Consider the following 15166-nt stretch of genomic DNA (forward strand, 5'->3'; position numbering starts at 1 on the left):
CTACAGAAAAGGAAAAGAAGTAAACTTAAAGTGTTATGTCCTAACAACACCCATAACATCGGCAAGAGCAATATCTAACTTGCATAGGATACAACTCCTAATTCCTAAATAACAATAGTTTGATCCAAAGAAACTATGCAAGATATTGCCAAGAGATCGTAAAAGTAAGTTGACATTCCTATTCCAAACACATACATATACCAATGACTATGCTTACTGCTTTCATGTCCCCACACCACGGATCATCTCAGACTCGTACCAACTGGTCCATCTCATTTAAGCCACGCACAAGCAATTGCTCCCTTCACGACAAAGCTTTTACTTCCATTTTAATCTATAATATGTAATAAGCCAGACATATTTGTCTTTCTCTCTCCTCTCCTCATTCAACCTCATTCCTCATATTTAATGTTGACCATAAATGACTTAATTACAATAAACAATTTTCAAAACCGCTAAACATACGACCTTATCACACAAATCAAAATCATTAAATGAAATTTACTCAGATTTATTTCAGATTTAAGTGTGATTTTTAAAACCCACACCACAACGCCTGACTCCTTGCACTGTCACGGCGACGTCGTCGTTCTCATGCCGCTACACCTTCTCCTCACATTGCAGGTTGCTCATCACTGTGTGATTTAGGGACGGGTCAATTTACCTTCATGATGCAGCATCGTCCTCACGTGCTTGGCCCTCCTCTGTCTACCGCCGTACGCTTCAACCTCTGTCAGCAACAAGTAGGTTTTTTTGAGTTTTGAATCTCCTAGGTTGCTGAAAAAAAATTGATATCTTTGTTTCCAAAACAATTTTCAATATCTGATTATTATTATTATTATTATTACTATTATTATTATTATTATGTATTTCTCTTTTTAATTCAAATCAGTTCACACCCATTCCCCTTTCGATCAGGTTATCCCCTTCTTTTTTTATTTTATTTGTAGCTATTGTTTCCAATCTTTGCTAAGGTAAATAAACATGAATGCTCTGCATAATTATCCTTTGAGACCCATTTAATCAGGAAAAATATTACGATGTCGTGTCCAATGCTACACGGGCATGTTACTTTTCCCTTCTTTATTTTCTTTTTCAAGTTTTATTAGCATCAAAATATGTAAAGTTTTTTTTTTAGTATTGATTTGAAGTTTAAAGATTAGAATTTGAAATATTCATATGCAGTTGTTAGAGAGTTTTATTCAAGTTAGGAGTTTTCTTTTCATTATTGGGTTCATCATAGTTCTTACAAATGATTTTTTTTTTTAATGTTATTTTAGTTTTTTGGCTTATCTTTTGAACCCAAATGGTGTGGTGTTATTTATAGGTTTACGCCACATGTTGAACTTACTTTATTAATGACCAGAATTAACAGAACTTACAGAAAGGTTACATGTGGAAGATATACATTTTTAATCTACTTATGTAGGCTGTGTCAATTAAAAATCATATATAACTCTGTTCTTTTCTCACAATCTGAAATGATGTTTTATCACATTCACATTTAGATGCTTATCATGATCTACCTGTTGAGATTAATAGTCTATAGTTTAATATATTGGTTTTAATTTTCTCTAATGCAATCTCTCGCATTATTTCTACGGTGAAAGTTGTGTTAGTATTAGAATTAAATTTTAGGATTTTTATTAATATTAATTCATGTGGCAATGTGCCGTGGTAGATGAAGGAACTAGACAACACGTAGTGGTCTTAAAATATTGGTTGGCCAACACTGATGTATGGAAGAGCTACAGAAGAAGGGGAATGCAAAGATAGTAAGGAGTAAGGACTTTCTCATTCTGAACTTATGTTTTAATTTTCTTTCTTTGAATTATTGTGTCGTGTTTTTTGCTGTAGATTTATTGTGCAAAGATAGTAAGGACAATCTTATTCTTAATTTGGTTTTTTTTTCTTTGAATTATTTTGTGCTTTTTGTTATTGATTCATGGGAGGGATCAATTGACTCCAAGAGTAACTCAATAGAATTACTCCCAATCTTCACCCTCTGTTTGATTTAAATCTTACGGTTTTAAAGTTTGTTTTGATTACTTATCATGTGACTGTGTTATAGGTCTCCAGAAACTCAAATGAATTTATCCAGAAACACCATATTTGTCCTCAAATCGTCGTAGTCTTCAAATTGCAACGCTGTACTCCTCTTCACGCATCACAGAATCGTCGTTCAATCTCACATCGTCCCCTTCTCTCATGGTTGATCGCCTTGCTCTGTCTTCAATCTCAGATTGTTGCAATCTCAAAGTGTCTTTGCCCTCACTCTGCCAGACGATACGAACAAAATAGGTGACCATGTTTTCGTTTTTATTTTGATATTGCGATTGCTCTATGATTAATTTGTTTATTTATAAAGCATGAAATCATATGATTCTTGCCTTTGGGTCCTTATTTTGTTTACATTTTGCTATCATAATTGCTCTGTATTTTCGTTTTTGTGAAGTATGAAAGAAAATCGATTCTTGCCTTTGTTCTGATTTTTTTATTCTTTTATTTGTTTGTATGGAATATCGATGATGTTTCAAGACAGTCTCATGTTGAATATTCGAGCACTGGAGTTAAGCTTTTCGTTGTAAGAGGCGGTTTAACATTACAGTAAATTGAAGAAAATAATTAACTGTGTGTTTCAATCTTTTATTTTTTGCATTATAAATTATTTTGGCCTATGAAGTTCAACAATATATGGAAGAACATTGGTTGATTTCATGCATACTAACAGTTATTTGGTAATTTGCTTAGAGATGATTATATATGTATCGACAAACGTATGTAGCTTATGCCTATATATACGTAATATGTGTACCTGACTGAAAAATGGAACAAAGATGCAGAATATAGATGTAATCGGTTAATGTTAGCATGTTTCTTTAGTCTTTCTACTACTGTGTTTAAGTGTCTAAGCTCAATTCTCATTCCACTTATTTTTACTGCATTCAGTTTATAACAAATAGTTTCTCCTTTTCTCACTATTAGTTATACTCTTTAGATGTATTCTTTAAATTTCCTCTTCTTTTATTGTTTGCTAATTACTTTTTTTTGCTCCAATTTTTCATTCTACAGTTGGCAGAGAACAACAATTTGACGGTCATCGCTTTTGCAAACCAATGTCTGAGGATAAACATGGCAGTCATTGCTTTTGCAGCTTCACAAATTCACGATTCAGAATACCGGTAGTCATTCAATCAATATGGGAAGCTCAGATTTAATATTGTATGTCTTCATTTCCCTTCCATCTTGCCCTTTCTAATTTTAATCATAAAATATGTCAACGATGCATTTGATTTTATTTGCACTTTACTTTTCCAATATCTGTGAAGGTACGTAGTAAAGAATGGGCTGCCTGCTGCTTTAAAATCCTCTTCTGAAACATAGATTATATCGCATGCTGCATGCAGGTTTGTTTTCTCATTCCTTCTTTTATTGAAGGCCGGATTCTGTCTTAATTTTCCTACTTATGAGTGTGGTCAGTAATAATCTCATATGCCATAAATGATGAACCCTATCCTATCACAATTAGCTCAGATATCTACAGTTAGCTCATATATCTACAATTGAATTTTTACTTGCACATGCAAAATTAGATGAGGAAACATATATTTCTTTTAGTTTTGTTAAACTTTGATATATTAAGGTGAAGTTTTATTGAAAATAAACTAAATATGCTTTTATTTGGAATGTGCAAGCATATGGCACACTCTAACTCAGGTGGAATTAGGCCTTTCAAACTACAGTTTGCATGATCAAGATGAGTTAGATTTATAAGCTTACAAAAATGAAGTGGAACCCCATCATCAAACTCATTGTAATATCCTAAAAAAAGTGACATTATTCAGTTACTTGAAAATTATTTGATGTTGTTGGTTAATTATTTGGCTCTAATCAATTAGATAAAAGATGCTTATTTATGACTAGATTACTTTTTTTTTGGAATCTATAAGCAGAATCACACTAACACCACTGCTCATCCCCAAAAAGAGAGTTTTTCCAATTCATCGTCCAACTCAGCTTCAGTATTTCCAATTGTGTTCATCTCCGTCGGCTAATGTTTTGCTTTTGAAATTGGATAAGATTTAGTTTTTATTCCTTTTAAATTATTCCTTAGGAATCATTTGTCAGTTATTATTCCTTTAGAAATCATTGAGCGGTACTCAACTATTACATTTCTTTAGGAATCATTTGTCATTTTTAATTCCTTTCTTTCAGTGAACATTACACCCTTACAGTGTAATTAAGGGTACAAAGAAGGAAGAAACTAGATGTGCACAAATGAAAATCTTTTATGATGGAGAAGTGATTGTGCTTGATGATATTTCAGATGAAAAAGCCAAGGACATCATGGTTTTTTCTACCAACAACTATGCTGCTTTTATTTGGATGTATGATATTTTAGAGGATATGCTTGATTTGAATCACATGTCTTTATGGTTTTATTTTGTGTGTTTTGCATTCATGACTTTTGTTTTCATATATTCAAATTTACCAATGACTAGGAAAGCTTCACTTCATCGGTTCTTGGAGAAAAAGGAAGAATAGGTAAGCCATATCTCTCTCAATCAATTGATGAAAATCTTAATGTATTTGATTGTTTGATCTTTGTCGATAGAATTCACTTATTTAAAATAAAAAAAACTCAAATCTCAAGACATTTAGAAATAAAGTCTAGAATCTTGATGGACTTTTTAGTAAAGATCAATGATATACACACTAACACGAATTCAGACAGCGGACACAGATTCTACTAGAAGTGTTAGTGCTACATAGATTAAGATAAGTCGGTTTTGTAGGATTGAATTTGATATAGAACCTATGGTGACATAAGAGCTTATCCTATATTTATCGGGGTTTGTGAAGTTGGGTTAGTCTCAAACCTAAGTAGAGTGATAGATTATAACAGTCTCAAGCTATATATGACTGTGTTTCTACAAAATTGTTGCCAGGGCACCATATCAAACAACTTATCCAGCAACAACCATTAATAAGACAATTGATAAATCCATGGCATGGCTCTCCCTTACACCATAATCACAACAACACAAATCTGACGTTAACTCCACCTCGGTGATATTTTAACTGATTTTGTTTTGTTGGACAGACTCTAACATTTTACAGGCTTCTCTGCTACCCTTTTGTTGTTTCTCTATGACTGGATCAATTAGATCATGTGTATTTATTTATTTTTGTAAGAATGAGTCCTATGCTAAAAAATATCTATACATATTTGTGAATGTTGTGGCGCGTCCTTATTAGTATCATATTTAAGAGTGTATTTCTGATTAACCCCAAAAACAATGTATTTATAGTTATTTACATTCATTATATGTGAGTGTGTCTCTATTTAGTATTATTGTTATAGTAAATGTCCTCAATATCATTTTTCTGATATTAGTTCCTTCATCAACATGAGTTTTATATTTTTGATCTCATAACTAGGATTGTAAATGATTCGACTTAAGAATGAATATCAAACCGAATTAAACCATTTTTAAAGACAAAACTATTCAGTGTGACTTATTAAGCATTTTTTTTATTTGATAATTATGAAAATTTTAATATTAAAATGATTATTTTTGTAGTGTCATTTTTACCCGTGCTTGGCACGGGTCCGGATACTAGTTATAATGAAACCCCCACAAAATAAAACTCGTTGAAAATGATGGGCTCCACCAGACCACCACGTGTTTCTTAGTCGCTGGCTTCTAATCTTAACCAACCACCTGCTACTCACTCAGAAGCAGTGCTAAATTGTTGTCTAACCATTAACCAACTACATTGATTTGATATAATGCCAAGCTTGCAATCGTTTAACATAATAATGATGTCCTTTTAGTCAAAAAACTGTGGAAATGTGCAACTAAAATGAATTCCAGCTTTGTCAAAAATGTAAAATGAATTCCATGTGATGATAGAGTTAGACCTAAACAAATGAGCAGAGTACACTTCAGGAAGCATAATGAGAAAATGCTTTTTAGGCTAAAAGGATGACATTATGGTTTTTAAGAGTGTGCACTCATACAAAAACATATACATGAAACACTACAAAATAAAAGACATTGTTTTAAAAGAAAGTAAGCCTTATTTATAGGGAGGAGGGCCGGCCGGGGGAATAAAAAAGCATAGCCAAAGGGAATAACTCTAGACTTGTTTGTTTCATATACAAATACAGATTGCATACCGGAAGGCATGTGATCTTTTGGTTGTGAACCTTCTATGCTGAAATCCAAACGCCTGATACAAAGCGAGAAATGTATACAAAAAGAATAATAAATAAATCTCTACAAAATGGAATCTTTACATAAATGGAATTGCAACCTATAAGGTGCATTGACCATGGCTAAGACCAAGAAACTTGGACAACTAAAGGTACTGTGAGACCCATTATGGATTGAGGTTGCATTCTCGCAAATACATAATATTATAATCAACATACTTCGTCCAATAACCTCGAAACTTCGGAATGCTTATCTCAAGCCATGGTTTCATGTTTCCATTATAATGTATTACAGCAGCCCTTTCAATATCTTTTTGGTTGACATTGGGGTTGTAGCCAAGACCCAAGACGTGCCAAGATCGGTTCAGCGGGAAAGTGCGTTTCCAGAATGTTATAAGACCAGGTGGCAGTGTTCCTAACTTCCATAGTTGTCTATCATGATTCTGTAGTCAGATTAATTAGAAAGGAAAAATTGTTAAGAACAAAGAAAGAAATGAAAATTGGAAAGAAACAAGAAAATTTAACAGCAGATGCATTTCTCTAAATTGTGATGTTTTGAAAAAGTTAATTAATGTGTGTTTACCAGATTCTGCCAGGTGTGGTACACCTCTGTGATGTTTTGCTTCTTCCATTCAACTAAATCAAAAACATTCATACCATATGCCCATCCACAAGCATGAGGGTCGAAATTCTTTGCAACAAGGGGATTTGAGAAGTTGAGGTAACGATCAAAACGATGAAAACTTCCTGCACAAGTTTGAACAGCACCATTTATGTTTCCCTTTAAATTAATCGACCAAAGACCAGTAAGATCCTTCTGCACAACTACATCGTCATCCAAAAACAGCACTTTCTTGAGCTTTGGAAATATCTCAGGCAAGTAGAAGCGGAGGTGGTTCAACATAGATAAATACTTAGGATTCCGAAACTTAAGGTTTGAATCAGAAGTAGCACGGTGAGTCTTAAAGTAATAATCTATCATAGAAGGAGAACCTAACTGCTTAAGAACTGGACTGTAGCTCGAATTCAACCATGTAAAATCTTCACTGTTCTGAACTTGAATTGTCGCCTTTCCAGGTGGATTCGCCAAAAACCACATCCTCATTGCCGCATAATTGAGCCTATCAGTAACAATGTGGAAAACATGCTTTGAGGCATCCTGCAAATTTATTTAAATTACATTAGTGATGTTGATCAGAAAGAAAAGTGCCGCCATTATATTGTAAGAATTAAGTTTTTTTATTTATTTTTTATTCATCACTAGGGCCAAATAAAATTGAAACAAATTAGTTTATGAAAAAAATCAAGAGAATAGTATTTAACTGCAAACATATACCAAATTTTATTTGGTGTTTCATAATCCTGGCTAATAAAAACAACTCAAGAAATTTCCCTGTGAAAATAACTTACCTTAGCATGGGCAGCAGTAGAATTCACAACTACAGCTGTTGCCAATATGTTATCTGAAAATATTGCATAATGGTATAGTCCAGGATCTTCTAACTTCTCTTGATTGGGGAATTGTTGCTGAGAAGAATTCAAGTTATAATATTCAGTTGTAAGGCGCAACGGAAGACAGTGGAGACCTTTAGGGAGTGTTTTTGCTGTCAACTGTGTTAAGAACAAAGTCTGTTTCTTGTGCACACGAAGCTGATCCTCTGATGAGTGGAGCATAGCTCTAAGCTTCTTCACAGATGTGGCACAATCATCTTGAATCTGTCTTCCTTTCATCAATGATTGCTCCATTGCCTTCATCCTCTCATTTGCGCTGCATAAGTAGACTTACAAATATAAGTTTAAACTGAATAAAATGTAGAACAGTGCAGAGCTGAACTATTTAACATATTTATATGCTACTTCCGAATAAATTTAAAGATGAAATAACTAACTTAATAGCTATAACAAATTGGAAAACTTGATGACATGTTCAACAACATACATTCTTAAAGGCCCACTTACTTCTTTGGCAAGTCAGAATCTTTGCTTGCATCTCCAAGTGTTCGTGAAACTTCCTTTACCCGTAACCGAAGCTCCCGAGTGAGTTGGGGAATGTTCCTTACTGCTTGAAGGGAAAGATAAACTTTAGCTTGGATGAGCTGATCCTTTAGTTTCCGTACCCGAGCATCAGACGGTGTTTCGCCATTATGCTTGATGGTTTCTGGTAACATGGATCCTTTCTTGTTTACTTTTCTAGAAGATTCAATATGTTGTTTCCCTTGCTTAGTAAGCTGAAAGAAGATGCACCCAATTTTAAGATTAATTTTTCAATCAGCATTGAGGTTGGTGTTCCTTCATTACATTAATGTAATTGTATGAAAAATTAATGTTGATGGCAACACTCATTTGTTCTTTTTCCATGTTCAGGGCGCTAGGCAGGTAGGGAAGGAAATGACTGAAGATATTTAAGTACGGTCCTAAAACAGTCACCATAGGTAGAGTTCCAATAAAGCAAAATATAAAATTTATCAGTTGATACTTGATAGGTTGATATATCTTATATTCCTTCCGATTGTTTCAAACTCAAATTCTTACTTGAGACGATACAAAATACATATTTATCAAAGCCAAAACAATAAAGAGATGGAAGGAAAGATTGAATCCAACCAACATGCCTGTGTTGTATTTACACTGCCATGATAACACCTATATAAGACAATTGTGTCTAACCACAAATGCATGCAAAGATGCATTCAGCCCTGCATCCATCATGGTGACACACACCTTCACATTTAGATTAATGTCACTGAGTCATCAACTTGGCTTGACGAAAGGACATTAAACATGAACAGATGTTCTTTCACAATTAAGAATTGTGATTGAGATATCAATACAAACAGTCAGATTCTAAACTCCTAATAGGAAAACCAATGAAAGCAAATGATGCGCAGACACTCATAGAAACAGACATGTATAAATTTCCTAGCATGACCAAAAATCTAAGGGAAGTTTTGTACACTTAACAAACAAAGTAACAATAACAAGCAAAACAATATAATGAGGTAAATATGTGACTTACTATAGTTTGAGATACTTGATGAGAAGTATTAGATGATTTAGTAAGTTTCCCATCATTGTCATCAACATCAATAGCATCTTCCCCATTGACACTATCACCAGTTATATCAGCTTTCTCCAAATAGCTACTTTGATTTATTTGTTTAATTCCATCTGTGACAAGTTTGATGGAGTTCTCCTCCCCTTTAATTCGACCTTCCTCATTTGTAGCTGACAATACCCTGGATAATACATGTTCCCCTGATTTCACAAAGTACAAATCTAGGTCAACCAAACAATTATAATAGACAGTAATTAATTAGCTACCCATTTGAACCAAGTTTGGTGTTGTAACAAAAATAATGCAGTAAGTGAAGAAGAGAGAAGATAAGTACCTTGAGGCAAATTGTTTATGTTTGAAGAGTGGTCTGAATATACAATCCCAATGGGTTCCTTAAGGATGGTAGAGGTTTCCTATTTGAACAAGGCAGATAAATTTGTTTGTGCCAAGCCAAGACATGTGTAATGGTGAAAAGGCAAAAGTAAAGGTAGAAAATTTACCTGGGGTAACAAATTTAAACGGCCAGAATGTGCTCCACCGACAGCCTAAAGAGAGAAATTATGCAGAAAGTGAGAGATCTGAATTTACAAATAAACATACATAAAGTAGTAGTAGTGACTAGTGAGTGAGTGAGTAGTATATTAATTAAGGATAAATTACTTACAAAAGCAGCAACATCATCATGTTGAACAAACTCTTGCTCAGCTGCAGCAGCATGCAATTAAGTAAAGAAAGAATTGTAAGAAATTTGCAATGAATGAATGAATAGAGAGAAATTTATTCAAAAAAAGAGACATACCAGAGGAGTAATTGAAAGTGGTGAGACGATCAGTGTAAAAGAGAATAGGAGTAAGAACAGTAATGCAAAGCAAGAAAAGCACAATAGTTCTGGTAGACACCACCATTTCAATGAAAGAAACCACCACCGACTTAGTAGTTGTGTGATGGGCGGCGCGTTACAAATCTGAAGAAGTGAATCTGAATTACGAGGAGGAGATTGAGTTGGCAAAGAGAGAACAACGCATTTTGAGGGAACTGAATGAAACCATTGTGTTGTGTCTCAAAATTCCTCACAAAAACAAACAATAGAACCACGATGAAAAGCAGCAGCAAACGCACGTGTGTCCCCGCGCGTGTGCGGCGTACTTTGTGTCTGTCCACATTTGCAAAACCCAACTTATGCTTAATATTCACACGCGATCTTTCCAAATAAATAAAGAATCTTTTTGACAGTAAATAAATAAACATATACCAAAAATAAAAGGAGAATGTTAACTTGTGCCCTTAAGGGCAGTAAATATAGAAATTATTTTTGGGAACTTGTGTATTTTTATTTTTATGTATTAAATTTCTTACATTATTAAATGCAGTATTTCTATATTAGGATACCTTATCATGTGTCATTAGGGCACACGTTAACATAACCCAAAATAAAAATATTGAATGATAATACAGTTTTTTTACATATACAAAATATACATATACAAAGTAACATTTAATCAAGGAAGCCTACCAAAAGAATGATACCGACGACTCTCAATATCTGCTAGAAACCCCTACTTAGCTGACTTTGAATCTGAAAAAAAAATAGAAGATGAAGGGGTAAGTCACAAGGACTTAGTGAGAGATAACAACCACAACCAACTAGATGGGAAACACACAAGGCACAAACATTTGATTTTTAGAAAGCTTGTAACAATTCTTGTAAAGTAGTAATTATGTAATATAAATAATACTCGATTCAAATCATTATAGAGTTTGAAATTGAAATAAGAAAAATATAGAAATCCAATCAAATAAAAAGAAATCATTACGAGAGAATCGAGAGACGGCTCCATCTCGTTGATAGCCCTTTCCTCCTAAGAGCGGCCTTTCACTTAGGGGCGGCTCCATCTAACGGATAGCCCTTTTCTCCTCGATTACGGAAACACATCCTCATCTTTAATCAGGGAGTCTGCATATAAAATATGATGTTTCTACCGAGTAAACTAAACTCCAGTTTTTGGATTTGGATCATCTAAAGTGAGAAAATCAATGATTGTTATTTTAAGGATCGAAGTGATGATACCACATTTAGTACACGGTACACCTCAAGTATAGTACTCCCTCCGACCATAAATATAAACAAAATTGCAATTTTTAAATTCATTGAATAATAGATGTATCTGGTCTGTATTATAGTCTAAATATATCTGTTATTCAATGAATCTAAAAAGTGCACTTTTACTTATATTTGTGGCCGGAAGGAGTACATTAATAGGACCGGAGTGATGATATCCGCATTTAGTACACGTTACACCTCAAGTACAGTACTATCGATACTTCGTCGGGTGATTTATTTTCTTTCCAAATATCCCTAATTTTTTTTTCCAACAATGTCTTAATTTTGCAGAAAAGTGCTGCAATGTCCTGCTTGAGGAAACTTATGCTGCATAATATATTTACCATATATATATATATATATATATATATATATATATATTTTTGAAGAGTTTTAGCATTAAGATGTGGCTCCTATGATATGATGCTACACCATGTTTATCTAACTCTTAAAAAACATATATACTCTAATGCTAAAAATTGAAAGGGTCATGCTAACCGGTGCCCCCGGGGCACTGGTTAAGGAAACCAAAAAAGGAAATTTTAAAATTGAAAATAACACTTTTTAGACTTTCGAGACGTTGACTGCACAAACTTCAATATAATATTACTATATTAGGTTCCTTAAACAGTGCCCCGGGAGCACTGTTTAGCATTTTCCAAATTGAAATAACTCATTAGAACGTCCTCTCACTTTCATTCATTTTAGTCAATATATTGATGTGAGCTGCAGTAGAACATAATCAAATTAAGTGCAGTTGGAGCTCATATAGTTAGTGTTGTCAGCAATTTAGAATCAATCTAATCAAAATCAAACGGTTTAAATCTTAAAACAATTTTTTTATTTTATTTTAATATAATATAAAATTATATGAGATAAAATCTAAATCGTTCAATCTCTATTTGCTAAGCACAAAAAATGCACTTAATCCATATCTAATAGAACACCATTTACGGTGACAATAACAATTAGAAGTTCATTGTTCTCCCTGAGTCTATATATATATATATAACGAAATAGATGGATGAGTTAATATTGAAACCCTATTGTTTTTTAAGAGTATCGCAATTCATCAATTGGCGATATGGCACGAACAATGGTTTATAATTTCACGATGCCACAAGATAAGAAGCTCGTTGCAGTGAAGAAGAATCGGACGGCTGCGGTGGAGGATGTAGATGAGAAGAAAATGAAGAAGAATATGTTCAAGATCAATAGAAACATCTTTCGGGTTCTGAAACAGGTGCATCCTAACATTTCTATTACCTGCGAAGCCATGAAGGTGATGAACACTATAATAAACAACATGATGCTGAAGCTTGTTCATAAATCTTTCAAGCATAATAATAGTTTACGACGTAACAAGTCAAAATTGTCTATCAATGATATTATGTCCGCTGTTAAGGAAGTCTTTCCTCCACAAATGGCCAACCTTGCCCGCACAGCAGCTCGCAAAGCTCTAACCAATTCCAGTGTCGCCCGATTGAGCCATAAAATGGATGGAGCTATGTCTATCAACGATATTAATGACTCTGTTACGGAAGCCTTTCCTCCACAAATGGCCAGCCTTGCCCGCGCAGCAGCTCGTGAAGCTCTAACCGATCACCGTGTCAGCGAATTGAGTGCTATAATGGATCAAGCTATGTCTATCAAATAGCATATATATAGGTGTTGGAATTCATTATACACGGATGGATCAATCAAATTATGACATAGCTCAGCTTTCCCCTCTTTTCTTCTTTCTTTTTTGCATGTCACAAGTATGCTAACTAAATGTGCAGTTTTAGTTAACAAAATAATAAATGTTCAATTTTAAGTGATTTTTCTGCACCTTCATTTTTATTTTATCAGATACATTTCTGGTTAACACCTTGTTCTTATTGTACAATAATGCACTTCTGTGTGGTATGACCCAAACTTTTTTGCTAATGTCAAGTTTCGAACCAAGTATCTCTAGATTGCAAAGTGACTCATCAATCAAGGGGCTACCTGGGAAACAGGCGGTATGACCCAAACTTAAGAGAAGAATGAATGATCTTATTTTTAACTGGAAATTATAAGCCACTATCTGTTGTTTCCTTGTTTTGTTTGTTGACTTAGTTACTCTCCTCTTTTTTTTTTTTTTTCTGCATTTTAAGAAGCTGCTACTTATTTTTGTGCATCAAGTCTTAGTTCATCTGACTGGTGCACTGCTGGCTTTGCAGCTCTTAGTGCAGGAAGAAGGTTTGACAATATAACTCATATCTGGCCGTCCATTTGAAGCAGTGACTGCTGTGTTAGAGGAACATTGGATGCATAATTGTAGTCTAGTTATGTTGCCATGGTAGTATCTCAAACCTCATGTCTGTTTAGCTTACATTTTCTCTTGTGGTACCTATGACTGCATAATTTAGACTAACAAACAGCTGGTTTCTCTGCACTGGGCTGTTTCCACTTTCCATCAATTTGCACATTAGTGAGTTGCTTCGGTACTGTTGAGATTAGATGGGAAATGTGATTTTCATTGTATGGGAGAGCCTCATACATAGCAGTTTGCTCAAAGAACTGACATACACACGTATAGGATTGAATGCAAAATTCTGGTGTTAATTAACTGGTTGCTGCAATTGTTTGCAGCTAGGGGCGGTGCTGATATCCTAATTTTTTGAAAAAATGGCAGAGGGTTGACTCTTAGCGCAAGTATTTACCAAATTTTATTTCCTTATTGGTCAAACTCCAAATTATCATAGTCCCATTCCTCTAGACATCGGAACACACAAAAAAAAAAAAATTGCAAACCCGAAAAAATGAATTTTGAGATGGAATTTGGAATGATGTTACACCATCTTTAACTAACTCTTAAAAACATATACATATCAAAGTAACTTTTGTCCCCTAAATATTACTCGATTGATAGAAATATTATAATATGTCGGAACTTGTAGAGATGACGGCGCAAAAAAAATGAAGATAATTCATCTAGTATTTATAAAAATAGTATTAGTAGGAACTAAGAAGTTCGATTCACCGATTTATCGATATTTTAAAAAGTTCATAACTGTTTGATTTTTTTGTTTTCACCATCAGTATCCGAACAACCGTCGGACCGTATAATCTACTTCGGGGTCAGTTCTAAACTCAAATGATTTCAGTCTCTCTCAATCACAATTGCAAGAATCCAACCGTTACTCTCCTACCAAAAGTTCAGCACAAATTAACCGGGATAAAGGGCACTTTCACTTTTTACTTTTGTAATTAACAGCTGGAATCGCATGTAATCTTATTTATTTCTTTACAAAATCTCATCGGTTAAAGATTTTTTTTTTTTTTTTCCTTAAAAAAAAGTGTCTTAAAATCTTTTAGTCAATATAAAGAAGTAGACACGACAGACATAGATGTGTAATGATAACGAAACCCTATTTGTCTGTACGAATTCATCAATTGGCAATGGCACGAGTATTACCGATTCATGAATTCGTGATGTCACGGGATAAGAAGCACGCCGCAGTGGAGAAGAATTCGACGGCGGTGGCGGAGGCGGCAGCGGGAGGGGATGTAGATGTGAAGAAAATGAACAAGTGCTGGACGATGGAGTTAAAGTTCAACAATCACATCGTCCGGGTTCTGAAGCAGGTGGATCCTGAGTTAACTATTACTTGCGGAGCCGCGGAAGTGATGAACGGTATCCTAAGCAACATGATGCTGAAGCTTATTCACACATCTTTCAAGAATAGTTTACGACGTAAGAAGAAGTCAAGATTGTATGTCAACGATATTAATGCCGCTGTTATGGAAGTCTTTCCTCCAAAAA

The 15166-nt window shown here is 34.3% G+C and overlaps 2 protein-coding genes and 1 long non-coding RNA gene across 3 annotated transcripts; 2 read left to right on the forward strand and 1 right to left on the reverse strand.

Moving 5' to 3' along the window:
* The first annotated feature begins 355 nt into the window (after positions 1-355).
* Positions 356-5346, forward strand: LOC123910816. Its single transcript, XR_006810318.1, has 7 exons — positions 356-743; positions 1682-1782; positions 2072-2301; positions 3073-3222; positions 3330-3407; positions 4216-4545; positions 4950-5346. It is a non-coding gene; the product is annotated as an uncharacterized LOC123910816 (long non-coding RNA).
* A 780-nt stretch (positions 5347-6126) lies between these two features.
* LOC123910817 (probable galacturonosyltransferase 4) lies at positions 6127-10460 on the reverse strand. The gene is made up of 9 exons (XM_045962078.1): positions 10075-10460; positions 9940-9980; positions 9776-9820; positions 9610-9688; positions 9237-9475; positions 8180-8448; positions 7631-7988; positions 6804-7379; positions 6127-6663 (listed from the first exon to the last, which is right to left on the reverse strand). Exons 1-9 carry the CDS (start codon positions 10178-10180, stop codon positions 6388-6390), a joined length of 1989 nt encoding a protein of 662 aa, XP_045818034.1. The 5' UTR covers positions 10181-10460; the 3' UTR covers positions 6127-6387.
* Positions 10461-12460: 2000 nt separating this feature from the next.
* Positions 12461-13033, forward strand: LOC123904625 (histone H2B.1-like). Its single transcript, XM_045954261.1, has one exon. The coding sequence runs from the start codon at positions 12461-12463 to the stop codon at positions 13031-13033; it is 573 nt and encodes a 190-aa protein (XP_045810217.1).
* Positions 13034-15166: the final 2133 nt, after the last annotated feature.

Source organism: Trifolium pratense, linkage group LG2 (genome assembly GCF_020283565.1).
Source record: "Trifolium pratense cultivar HEN17-A07 linkage group LG2, ARS_RC_1.1, whole genome shotgun sequence".
NCBI classification, from domain to species: Eukaryota; Viridiplantae; Streptophyta; class Magnoliopsida; order Fabales; family Fabaceae; genus Trifolium; species Trifolium pratense.

Excerpts from the sequence above, each read along its gene's own strand:
- LOC123910817 (XM_045962078.1), bottom strand. The coding sequence starts at position 10,180 with ATGGTGGTGTCTACCAGAACTATTGTGCTTTTCTTGCTTTGCATTACT. Across the intron at positions 9,476-9,609 it reads CATAAACAATTTGCCTCAAG|GGGAACATGTATTATCCAGG; the intron begins GTACTTATCTTC and ends TTGTGAAATCAG. Across the intron at positions 8,449-9,236 it reads ATCAAGTATCTCAAACTATA|CTTACTAAGCAAGGGAAACA; the intron begins GTAAGTCACATA and ends ATCTTCTTTCAG.
- LOC123904625 (XM_045954261.1), top strand. The coding sequence starts at position 12,461 with ATGGCACGAACAATGGTTTATAATTTCACGATGCCACAAGATAAGAAG.